Source organism: Esox lucius, chromosome 23 (genome assembly GCF_011004845.1).
Source record: "Esox lucius isolate fEsoLuc1 chromosome 23, fEsoLuc1.pri, whole genome shotgun sequence".
Lineage (NCBI taxonomy): Eukaryota > Metazoa > Chordata > Actinopteri > Esociformes > Esocidae > Esox > Esox lucius.
Genome location: NC_047591.1, coordinates 19,983,018 through 19,996,257, shown reverse-complemented (window position 1 = coordinate 19,996,257; position 13,240 = coordinate 19,983,018). Strand labels below are relative to the sequence as shown.

The window sequence follows — 13,240 nt, the reverse complement described above, 5'->3', positions numbered from 1 at the left end:
TAAAAAAAATAGCATTTTGCCTGTCTAGGAAATGTGTGTATTTTTCCTTTTTTCTTCCCATTTTAGGGTCTGATTAGTGTGTACTAAATTGATCTTTGTCTGATTCCATTCCATGGAAATTACAAGTATGTTGTACATACTGTCAATTGTCTTGAAAGTTGAGGCCTACCTTTACTATGAGACTATAAATAAAACTATTTTATCCTTTATAGTGTTGTAATTATGTATTTTGTTACATCATAACAAAATATTCTCAGTTGACGTATCTGTGCATTTCTAATCTGAAGATCCTTTCTTATTTTGTTAGATTTTGCACAGTGAATAAAAATATTTTTTGTTGAAAAATAATTGATTGTAAACAATGTTGATTTAAAATGCCACAAGTTGGAAAACATTTTGCTGACACATCCTATGCTGAGCTATATGAAATGTTGACAGTGGAACATTTTTGGTCTTACCAATCAAATTTGATCTTCTGTCAAATACGGGGGAAACCAATCAGAATGTGTGCTTGTGTAAATGCAACGTGTGATAGAACCGCAGGTTCACCTATCGATGAAGGTGATGAAGTGTCCATAGATCCATGTACTGTAGATGTGTTTCTTACTGAACCAGGGGTGCGTTTAGTTAGCCTCAGTGTTTCCTACATTGTGTGATCATAAGGCACAAGGGGTATATGGCCAATATACCAAATCTAAGCGCTGTTGATAGGCACGATGCACTGCAGAGTGCCTGGAAATGGTGCTAAGCCAGGGCATATGGGCTATATGGCACAGCCCCAAGATGCCTTACTGCTCTTACAAAAAGGCCACCGATGCAATTTAGAGCAGTAGGAAGTGACATCACAGCCGCAGTATACGGTCTCATATACCAAGATTATTGGCCAATCAGTATTCAAACCACCTAGTTTATAAGAGAATGTATACCACAGGTATGACATCACTGCACTTTTTGCTGCTATAATTGCTCCGGAAACTGCTTTATAAAAGCAGTTTAGCATCTCGGGGCTTTGTGGTATATTGCCAATTTACCAATGCCCAAGCGCTGTGTCCAGGTTATCTGCAATTCATTGTGCATCTGAACAGCTTTTAGCTGTGGTATATTGGCCATGTACATGTTAAAGGTTTGGTCTCAAGTTCCAGGTGGTTGTTTGTAGGGACGAATCCCCAAAACCATTCACACCCCTCCAGTAAGAAGTAAACTGCAGCAAGTAACCACACCAGATTCCCAGCTATTTCTACTTAGGCCTTTATTTGAACAGACACGGTTTTCACCCCTTCCTCCAAATCCTTCAGTTGTCTGAGGACCAGTAACTACAGCAACACACAGGCCACCCGCCTAACCCACAGGTCTGGCATCTGACTGACCCAACCCCCCCCCGACCTCTGGGGATGACAGACATCTGACCCGGTGTCAGTGCTTACTGGCCAGTTCAACCTCAAGCCAGAGTTACTCGAAAGGGGCTACAATCCCCTCCCGAACGCTGCTGACGAACGTGAGCCGTGGGCCCTAGGAGTGGTCGGATGAGGCCGGCGAGCCTCGGTTCTCCATGGGGACAGGCAGCTGGTGGAAGTGTTGAATGGCCCGGGCCACCTTCTCTGGACAGATGTTGTAGACCGGGTGGCTTGGTGCCTGCAGGGAGAGACGGCAGAGGACAGAACGGAGCGTCGGTTAGGAACGAGGGGGACGAAGCCGAGAGGAACACACACAACCCTGTCAAATAGAGATTCACTTGTGCTGCGATGATGACGATTTAAGAGAAACTTAAAACACAGTAGGTTGTAAGTTGGTTGCAGAAATGTTTTTTCTTCAAATGTTTTTGGTGGAGAAACATTTGAAGAAATGTTAGTTGGTGCAAAAATGTCAAACCCCACAGATTCAGAAAATCGAGTGTGTAAACAAGTTAATAAACGATTTAAAGTACAGTCCTTCTGAACTTAGCTGTGGTCAGTGCACACACAATAAGACCATTGCTCGCCGGGCCACCCAACAGTGCTACGAATGACAAATCGGTCTGCTGGTTAGCATACTTTCTCTACCTCTTCAAATAAAACATTGACGGTAGGATTATTCCATGAGAGGTCTAAAGAAACCATACCAGTCGGTTCTCCTCCTGGCCCACAATCAGCTGGTGGTGTAGGTCCATGTTGCCGAAGTGCTGCGCTACAGACAGACCACTCAGACAGTAACATGTATGGTAGAAGTCTCTGGATCTGTGGGAGAAATAAAAGCCTTCACCAAACACAAATAATCACAGGTTTTGCTTTTCAGAAATGGTCTGTAGCTGCGCGTGTCTGTAAAATCTTATAACCAGTGGTTAAGGTGACTAGTCGACAGATTGGATAATATTGTTTTATTTTTTACAATTTTCTACATTTTTTGGGGGGGAAATAGGGTTAACACTTATTTTTTTATAAAAAGAAAGTGTAAGTTGTCTGTTACACACTTGCCAGGCTTGTCCAGCAGTCCTCCAACAGGGTTCTGACAGCACAGCAGAATGTACTCTTGCAGGGCCTGCTGCTCAAACATCCACTTCTCCAGGCTTAGCGTCGAGTCCCCTACAAACACAGCACTCTAATACATGAGCGCTTATTGATTTGTCCTCAGTGTCCTCCCATAGTAGTGCCATACTGTAGCGGAGTGTGTAGTTTAAGGATATGAGGCTAACCTTTAAACAGGGCTCTGTTTAGAAGGGGCCCTTGGCCTGCAGTACTTTGAGAGGGTAACCTTTAAACTGGGCTCTGTTTAGAAGGGGCCCTTGGCCTGCAGTACTTTGAGGCTAACCTTTAAACAGGGCTCTGTGTAGAAGGGGCCCTTGGCCTACAGTACTTTATATGAGGCTAACTTTTAAAACAGGGCTCTGTGTAGAAGGGACCCTTGGCCTGCTCTGTCCTGCAGTCATTTATATGAGGCTCACCTTCTTTAAACAGGGCTCTGTGAAGAAGAGGCAGCAGGCCAGCCTGCCAGAAGGAGTAGCAGCCGTCAACCAGTTTGTTACAGCGACCCTGGAAGCCTCCCTCGAACCTCATCTGTCTACTGGCCACCCAGCGCTAGGAGAGGGCAGGAGGAGAGAGGGAGAAGGATAGCAAAAAGATGAAGAAAGAGCAAGTAAGAAGCTTGTAATACATAGAGGGTTATTATGATGAAACAACGGCCATTTGATTAACTTTCCCAGCCATACAGTGTGGAAATAGGCGGGTTCCTACGAAGCTGCTTCTCAGCTTCCAGACAGTTCTTACAAAGCTGCCAGACAGTTCAATGCGGTGTGCACAGTGAGAACTTGGTTCTGCCTTAGTATCATCAAGCTCTTTCTCCTTCATGAAATGAGCCAGATTGTAAAATCCCACGAGAGCCCTGAGAGAAGGGGCCGTTATGAATATGTATTTGCAAATTGGCTAAGCTGGACACGGTTGCCATGGCGACGGTTAACAGGACTCCCTCCAAAGCCACAAGGACTAGACTGAGTCATTATTGAATTTGTTTAAATACCAGCTGGAGTGTTCAGTTCTGGGCCTATTGTCCCAGGAAGACCGGGATGACACTGCGTTCCAGGCACTATGTAAGGTTCCGTTCTTGGATCTTCCACTCGGCTGTTCTAGCTACATTTGTAAACGCCATCATCCCTATAATTCCTATAACAAAAGTACAGTCTACAGACAATTTCTGGTGCCCTATAATATAATTTAGCCAAAATGTTAATCCAAATTGCTTAAATTCATGACAATTCTTGGATGAGGTTGTACAGTTGTGTTCCCTACATGTTAGACAAAGCAATGCATTTCTAGAACACCATCTCTGAAGTCTGGATTTGATAGGGTTTAATATCTACAGCCCTATCCCTTGGCTTTTTCTGAAACAGCTGGGACAGAAGCTTCTGGTTGCTGCTTTAAAAAAATCTATTGTTCTCTATGTTGTACAACATCTGTGAGGCCAAATCATCACTGGCACATTAGCCTGGAGTGTGACTGTGGATGGTTGCCTAGTGTCTATGACTTGATGTTTCTTTAAGGCTAACCACTGCCCAAACAAACATTTCTTAGTGTCAGATTTCTTTTATGAGACTTGTGCCATTTGTATGCGTGTTGCTGTGTGTATATATGCGTACTTGTTTTTCCTATCTTTGGCCATTTCTACACTATGGGAGAAAGTAAACAGATGATGTTTCCATTTACATTGGCACGAGACGTAAGAAAAGCCAAGAGAGGGTTGAGGGCAGGAATCTAGCGGTTTGTGTCCAACTTCACCAGCTCATTGTCCACAGTCCAGACAACCTTTCCTGACCTATGTAATTTAGTCAGCATAAAATATAATTGGCTTCAGAAAGACTAATAATAACAGTAAGTAAAATGCCTGTGTCTTCCTGCACCTTAACAAACCTAAGAAAACCGCCCGACAGAGCAGTTTCTGAAAGTTCACTATACACTCTAGTGGCTCATGTATTATTTGTTGACTTTTGGAAAAATACTGTAATATAAAAAGGCCCTGTAAGGCTTGTGGTAAGAAATGATTATAATTAGTTAAGAATTAGAGCTTAGGTTTAGGGGTTAGGTTTGGTGTGTTGGACTCTGGACTTGTGGATGACAGAAGCTGCAGTGATGTTCCTACTGTCTGTTTGTGTTGGAGGTAACCGTCTACCACCTGGAGTCTCCATTCAGACCCTGGTAGGTTTGCTTCAAATGGGGAAAAATATCAGTTGACAACCCTTCGTTGCTACACGGTGCATGGAACACCAGTATATACAGCCCATGAACTTCTGTGCGGCGTACTGTGGTGGGTAGGGGTCAAAGGTTACCTTAGAAGTGAGGACGGAGAGTGTAAACACATCTACACACGCACAGCAGGCAACTAATTGCTCATTATATGTGGCTTCTGACACTCAACAATCAAGCCGCTGGTTAGTTTTCCTGGACCAAGACGGATGAGATAACATCCCCCTCATTACGCTCTGGTCCTAGGCCCACAACGGTGCCCCGACCGTTATCAACAGGCATTCACTGCTGCTTTTAACTCATTCAGTATTTCCCATGTTCCTATGTGTCACTTCAGTCTAGGTCATTTGCTGTATCTGGGCCTACCTCGAGTCGTTCCGCCTTACGTTCGGTAACTCTTAAGGTGTCATTCGTAATGTTCACCGCTGTGTGTCAGTTCCCCGACTGATAAATTCAGCTGGGGGCTAGGTTGGACTCGCGCGGTCGGTTCCCAGGTCAAACCTCTGCTCCGTGAGAGAGCTGGAAGGCCTTGGGGACCGGTGACTGCCATTGGATGTGGAGGACAAGGCTTTAGTACATATCGGACTGCCTCAGACCACCAAGGAACCTGGAGCACTGGGCTTACTGTCATTCGTAGAGGAGTAGCGTACGACCAAAACACACACACACACACACACACACACACACAGGTAGGGTGAGTGGAGGACTTACCAGCAGAGACTTGAGATCCAGCATGAACTCCTTGCCCAGGATGACCATGGCAGCCGTCCCACAGAATGTGTACCCTCCATGGGCCTCCAGTCCTGGGACACCCCCCAGGCCCCCCTCCCAGTTTTGGCAGCTGGACCCAGGCAGATTGGAAACAACATGCGATGAAAAGGTGAGTGGGCACTTATGTCCTTTCTAAACACGTTCTCCCTACAAAGTTATTTTCATATCCGAACAGACGACGAAACACAAGTGACCACACTCTCCATTTGATTCAGTGGTTTACTACCAAATGAACCGAGTGGCGTGGCTGACTGAGCTCTGTGTGTTCGTGTGCTTACAGGACCAGATTCAACCAAATGTCCGGATGTTATATGAACATGTGGTGAAACTCAGAACTTCTTGCCAGTCCTGTCTTCGGTGTTCTTATGGGTTAGGTTCGGTGTTTTGGTTTGTGTTTCAGGATTAAGAGGACCGACTGGGCTTGGTGTGGTACCTGACGATCCACATCGGTGTGTCCTGGAACAAAGACGGGGTCACGATGTTGGTGAGAGACGCCACCGACGCAGCACAGTACGCACTCCTGAAACCCAGGTACACAGATGAATAAACTCCAACGCCACCACCAAACACAGATGAATAAGCTCCGACGCCACAATGAAACGCAGAAATAAAATCCTAAAACCAAATGAAACACAGATAAAGTCCCATAACAGAATGAAGACACAGAGGCAAGAGTGCTCCCTTGTTGTCACGTTGTCTCAGCTGTTCTGCAGTCACTCTGAAACCACTGCGATGAATGTCCCTCTCACCTGACATCCACTTCTCCTCCCACATGCATCACAAAGGAGCCATCAGGCTGCTTTACAGAGAACAGGAAGGACAACAGCTTCTCTCTGGGAGGAGAGAGGAGCGTAGGGGTTGGCACCGTTTTAAATATACAGCACAGGCATTTTTCCAACATGAAATACATTTTTACTTCAGAATGATCTCAGTACTGCAGGAACCCCAGAAGGATTAAAGCACAGTTTTCCTCCCAAAAAAAAAAAAAAGATTATTTTAAAACATTAGATCACTATACAGAAGCTTTCCAGATAGTGTGTGTTTCTTACAGATAGACTTTGTCCTGTGCTTATGCCCTGCCAACCACACATGTTCAATGAGAATTAAGTGTGGATGTCCTTTTCTGCACACGCATCAATCATTCAACGCCGAACCCACAGCTGGGGAGCATGGCCAGGGGGCCTTGAACCAGCTGACATTGGCTAAACAGAGTTAGAATGGAGAGAGATGGCTGATTGTACATTTCCGTCACACTGGGCTAAACCCTCTTTACCCCCATTTAGTTGCATCTTTTATTTCCTTCCTTCTTTGTTTGCTTCCTCCCTCGTTTCCTTCCTCCCATCCTTTGGTCTTTCCAGCAGCCCTACCGGTCTATGACGCTGTAAGCCTCCTCGGTGCCAATGATGCACAGGGCGTTGACCGCCGCGTAGGTGGGCGCCAGGTGGGCGTGTTGACCTGGACCTCCAGCAAAACCTCCTGTAGGAGTCTGACACCGCGCCAGGAACTGACACACACTAGAGAGACACACACACACACACATTAAAATCATCATATAGTAGGTCTGTACATGGACCTCTGGGGGTGAGTCTAGCAGCTGAGTGTTAAGCGAGCAGAGAACGGTCACAAGGCCAGGCCTTGTCCAAGACGCCAACGCCACAGATTGAGGAGAAGCCAATCCGCAACGTCCGGCCCGCACAGGCCTCAGGTTGGCACCGAGCGGTGACAGGGCAGCGCCAGCCGGTGGGCCCGGCATCAGACAGTTGGCCAGCGTGGCTTCGTCCCTGCCCACACCCTGTCCTCGGCGTAGCTCATTGGACAAGTGACGCGGGGTCGGCTCGGGTGGGCACACTCAGTGATTGTTCTATTGGCTGTGCCAGCCGGTGGGTTGGCTTGGCTGGTGTCAGTGGAGACAGGTGGGCACCGGAGACTTGGCCAGCGTGAGGAGCTGGCTCTCTTCAACCAGGGGAATATATTGTCCAGACTAGTCCCAGGTAGAGAGCCTGACAACATTACACTCTGGTAGTAGCTGAACTCATTCTGAGACGATGGGGTGGGGACAACTTGGTGTGTGTGTGTGTGTGTGTATGTGTGTGTGTGTGTGTCAGGGCTGACCCCATTTAGTAGACTAGATTATTTGGTCATTAGGCTCTTGGTCAACCAACATGACTTAAATTAAAGAAAAAAAAAAAAGATTGCCGCACTTCTAACAACTTAAAAATCCCAACCAACTTATGAGTAAAATAAAACAAGGTTTTATAAAGTCAGAACTGCCTGTGTGTGTGTGTGTGTGTGTGTGTGGACTCACTCTGAGGCGATTGATGAGGGGACAGGTTCTTCCAACAGCTCCAGGCTGTGTAAAATCCAATAGCAGAGCCATGGGCGGCTGGCGTCCAAACACTACATAACACAAACATTAAGGCAATAGGCTGGCGTATCAGTCACCAATACACTAGCAGCTTCTGGAGACCCGGAGGACAAAACAATAAGCCCTTATACAGGGATGAATGGAGCGCTAGCATGGTGTGTGTGTGTTGGTAGATAGTGTTTGTTCATGGTTAAGTGTCTGAGGAAGTAGCAAAGTCATGGTAGATAGTGTGTCTGTTCTTCAGGTTATTGATGTTGCTTCATGGTTAAGTGTGTTAAGTGGCTCTCTGGAAGAGGCCTAGTCATGTAGCCTTCAAGTGGCTTGGGATAATGGTGATTTGGGGTAGTCTGCCTGACAGTAGTCAACGTACCTCGTAAGAATCTGACAGATGACGTAAACCTTTCTTCAGATATTGATAGTGTTGGTCCCGCAATAGAGTGGGTCTGAGGAGAAACACACACGTGATCAGCATACATCAACAAAACCAACACACACACACACACACACACACACACACACACACACACAATCTCTTGCATTTCATTTGAAATATTCGGTAACTTTCACAAAATCCCTCTTTTTCTATCCAGAATGACAGATTCCTTCTCATTCCCTCCTGATTAACAGGAATCTTACTACATGGTTCTCTGGAAAAACCTGGGAAATGGGAAGAGTTAGCCCGTACCATTTTTTTTATTGATGAAGATAAAAATTGCAATTGAGCAAGATGGGTATTTTTCATGGCAGGTGGTGAATGGTGATATTCTTGCTATCTAATTAAACACCCAAAGTCAACTTCTGTTTTGAAAGCAAATAGATCATCTTCTGAAATGCCATGTCATGTAAAAGAGTTTAATTTTCTGGTTGCTGTGGCTTGAGTCTGGTTGACCCAATACTAAAGAAAAACAGAGGTACCAGGGATGTTGGCTTTGACACACGATAAACAGAACATCAGAGGGTACAACTGTAAAGGTTCTCAAATAACATTTTGGTTTATTTTACCCCCTCTAAAATGAACCCTAAAAGATCAATTGGGAGAACCATTACAAGGGATTCATTAATGATCTCAGAGATTCCACCACAGTTTATATTTTAAGGATGCCTGAAGGTTTGATTGTGAACCTTCCCGTTGAATGTAGACTACATACAGAACAAGCTAAATGTTTCTCAAAACCTTTTTATGAAAGGCAGAAAATGGCACAGAGAGAGATAGACAGAAGGAGATAGAGGGGAAAAGACAGACAGGTGTGTACAGGCTGATGTAATTAGTCTACCTACTCTGCTCAGATCTGTTTGTCTTTCATGGAGTTGTTCTTGGACCAGCTGCCCCTTTATTCTCACCCATTGTTTTACTGCATAATAGTAACACCACAGAGCAATTACAGGCTTACCAAGTCCTCACGCATTACAGGTGTTTTAGGCACAGAAGCCTTTGAAACTTGAATGCAGGTTTGAACTGGGATGGTTAATCAAGTTGTAGGTGGAGCCGGGCCAAGTCTGGATTTACACAATGTCCCATCATTCTGTCCAAACATCACTGACAGGCATGACAGAGGGCGCGTGCTGTGTGCACAGAGGGCTGAATAGGCGGGATTAACGCAATATAAAGGACTTTAGTTACATATATTGTTTAACAACTTGTTACGGAAGCTAAAATAGCTTAGAGATAAATCCCAGATGTACTAAAAATGTTGACCGGTACTGTAGGTAAAACTGATTGGAATGCTTTGGGTCTTTAAGCTAACTTGCTTGAGGACAAATGAAGACGTATAGCTGCTAGTTAAAATAGTTTATTTCCTTCCTCAAAACATTATGTATACAGGGTATACATTCAGAAGAGATGTTGTCAATGTTTTCCTGAACTTAAAAAAAAAAAAAAGTACATGACTAGTTTTAAAAAAGAATGTCATTGCTTTTGGTATGATATATATATTTTTTTTTTCACACCAAAAATCAATAATTAAGCCATTGTTGCTGCTTTGCCATGACAGTTTTTCACCACATTCTTCTTTATAATTCAAGCCCTTTATATGGGCCTTAAGGACTACTTCATTTCTACCTCATTTGGATCAACAGGGTTAGAAAAAGTTCACTCAGATGTGTTTGTCTCACTTATTTGACTGTGGACGTCTAGAACAGACATCATTCCAGTCTTCCCATTTTGTTGCCTTAAAATTACATTTGTAAAGGTCTTTTCAGGCAGCTAAATGTTCACTAGTGAGCAAATATACAGCTCCGGAAAAAATGAAGAGACCACTGCACCTATTTGTTTCCTTTCAAAAAAAGTCAAAAGGGAAGGTTTTGAGTGAGGAACAGAAGGGTTACAGTTAAGAGACCACTGCAAATTGAACGCCTCTGTTCCCTCTCAAAACCTTCATTTTCAACTTTTTTGGAAAGGAAAGAAAAAGGTGCAGTGGTCTCTTAATCTTTTCCGGAGCTGTATGTGAGAATATATTGGGGTTAGGAATATAGCTTTCTACATCTTATTTTAGATGATCATCCCAGACAGCACCTATACAATAATACTATTACTGACTAGAAGAGTAATGTTGCGTTTGTTCCAATAAGGTGAGTTATCATGTATCAATGTTGACAGGATGTTGAACAAACAGACATTGTTCTGTCCTGATTTGATACAGTCTGTCAAAAGCCAGTTGGCCTCTATGTTCAGCAGCACTATAGCAGTTGTCGTGGAAACACCTGAGTGAGCCAACCTGTCATTCGCTGTCTGATAACGGAGTTTGCTGGTTGCATCAGGTGGTTCAAGAAAAAACAATGGTGTCAATGATCAAGACAGAAATTATAATAGGGGTTGGCTGAACCGTCGAGCATCGCAGTTAACCATATACACACACACAGACACACAAAGCGGATGAGTGTTTTGATCTAGACTAATAATGTAAGAGTCATTGAAACATATCCACTAACTCAGCAGTCAGGATGGGTATATTCAATAAAGCACCGTATGAAAACCGTCTGCAACAAAAAAAGTTGCTATCTCTATAAAACCAATGTGGTTAGACCATCCCATTTCAGACGGTTTCCTTGAATTTGGCTACTAGTAAATATGGTCAGAGAATAGTAAAAACAGGGATAGTGCTTTGAGTGAAGAAGGAAAAAAAACAGCATTGCTCTGATTGTCCTGTACTAGTAATGCTGTTAGCCTATCACCTGTGCATGTGTATTGGATCTGGAGTGGGGGTACTCCACTGTTAACCTATGAGGACTGGAGCCTGCTGGTTTGCTGGTCCAACACATGTATTTCACCCACCTGGTGTCACAGGTCTAAATAAGACATTTATTACAGGGTTACAATGACAAAACAGAGCTGAACTGTCCTTGAGGTCCAGAGTTAAGTTTCAGGGGTCTAGGGTTTGCTTAGATCTGGTCCATTTCACTGTGCTTTCACTCTCTAGGGTATGTTCAGACAGGTGAAATATTAAGAATCCTGCAGATTAATTGGACGAGTGCCTGTCTTATTTTTAAATGCTTTTTTACTCAAATGAAACAAGGCTTACAACTTGAAATTGTTCTGGTACAGGGTATAGTAGGATCAACACAATGCCAAACTATCATGTACAAGATAAAGACTGTGATCATGCTGAGAACCAAATAATGAAGCCAAACATTTACTTACTGTGGAAAGCTGTGCATTTGCTTGTAAACACTGATTACTTCTTGAATACTGCGTTCAACTTTTTTCTGGATAACATAAAAGATGTTTGATTGAGGCACACAAAGCAAAACACAAATGTGAGCTTTAATGGTTGCGGTTATACAAAGCAGCCCAGATCTGATATTTGTTTTACTCATTGATCTTCAGACTAATCAGGTCTGAAAACGAATTCATGTGAAAAGACCAATTAGTGGAAGATAGATCAGAACTGTGCTGACAGTGTAAATAACTACAGTCAACCAAACAAGATAATGTAAGTAACTGAACACAGACAATGTCATTCTTTAAAACATATTGAAGCAAAACCCTGGATATAATTTCTTTAGCATTCAAAACATTATCAGGTCCTTTCAGAATGGAAAGATTTGAGCAGTTTCTCTCCCTTCAATCCACGGAGACACGATTTTACTTTTACCAACCAATTAACTTATAATCAAGCCCTACATTAATCGAATCACTGCTTATTGTGCTGGCCTAAAACAGAAATGTGGACATGGAGATTGAGAAACGCTCTTTAGAATTTATAAGAATACAACTTGACAGACATACGTATTTGCTAGCACGTATCAAGAGGTATGCATTGCCGATCCTCTTGTATGGACATTCATGTAGTTAATCCTCCTATCCATGTTTTAAGAACCTCATGCAAACACTAAGTAGACACGGCGCTAAGTAATTACAAGTAGGACTAATGCTAACTGGTACCTAGCAACATTATCTAGCAAGTGAAAGTTGTTTAAATTCATAATTTCTTTACCGAAGTGTGTCAAAATACACTGTACTTGTCATTTGAAAAGCACGTCTAAAAAACACTCGCTCATGATCGCGGAAGAAATTGTTTGCCTCAAATGTGTAGCTGGAAGTGATGTTAGCTAGCTATCCATTAAAGCTAAGACAAGGGCTAATCTGGCCATCTCACCTGCTCCATTGAAGTCACCGTCTCCACCCCGTCATCTGTAAACTTCTCCGCGGCGTGACATTCGCCGAGGCACCTTAGCGGTGCGGGTACAGTTTCCATTATTGCTATATGTCTCAATTGAGTTAGTTGACAAGTATGAAGTTAAAATCCCTTTCTGATCGTATTATCAACAAATGCAGGTTGGGTTGACAGTTACTTCCGTTATGTAGGCGGGGTTTCCTAAAAGCATACAGCAAGTCAGATGGAACAATTTAATCCAAAACGCAACCGTCTCGCTCTCTCTCCCTCTCGCTCGCAATTCACTTTTAATTGTAAAGAGCTTTATTCATTTGTTTACATTGTCAACATGTAATGGAAAATTATACCGATATAAATTCAATAATTAACAACTAAAGTTAGAAAAACAAACACTAGGCCTACGCATCGTCTTTCAATGTTTGATTTGTTTTCAGATTCGATGTAGATCTGCAAAATATATCTCTAATGTGTTCATACATTATGCAGGAGATTGAAGTCCAGCTGTATTCTCTCTAACTTTCACACCATAACACTAACCTAACCTTAACCTCAATAACCTTACCCTTGTGCCTAAACGTAACCCTAAGCCAAATTCTAAGAATATTTCTAACCCTAAACTTAACCCCAAATCACATAAAGTTTCAGGTCAAACTAAGGTGCGGCCAAATGTCCTCACTTTGCATGATTTTCCTGGTTTTACTAAGATAGTTAAACAAAAACACACAAACACGAACACTACTACATTTTGATATAAGCCTTATTTTGTGTTGGCCTAGTATAAA

General features: G+C 43.2%; 1 protein-coding gene across 2 annotated transcripts; it reads right to left on the bottom strand.

Moving 5' to 3' along the window:
• Positions 1 to 1,232: 1,232 nt before the first annotated feature.
• On the bottom strand, positions 1,233 to 12,670 carry fntb (farnesyltransferase, CAAX box, beta). Of its 2 annotated transcripts, none has more exons than XM_010894217.5 (12): positions 12,441 to 12,668; positions 11,483 to 11,547; positions 8,216 to 8,288; positions 7,786 to 7,877; positions 6,848 to 6,994; positions 6,230 to 6,313; positions 5,914 to 6,000; positions 5,421 to 5,550; positions 2,918 to 3,050; positions 2,447 to 2,558; positions 2,099 to 2,213; positions 1,233 to 1,632 (listed from the first exon to the last, which is right to left on the bottom strand). In XM_010894217.5, the coding sequence occupies exons 1-12, from the start codon at positions 12,537 to 12,539 to the stop codon at positions 1,510 to 1,512; spliced, it is 1,260 nt and encodes a 419-aa protein (XP_010892519.1). In that variant the 5' UTR covers positions 12,540 to 12,668; the 3' UTR covers positions 1,233 to 1,509. The 2 variants fall into 2 exon arrangements, 1 of the variants encoding a protein (XP_010892519.1); XR_004575205.1 differs by having other exon boundaries at positions 1,519 to 1,632; positions 2,451 to 2,558; positions 12,441 to 12,670.
• Positions 12,671 to 13,240: the final 570 nt, after the last annotated feature.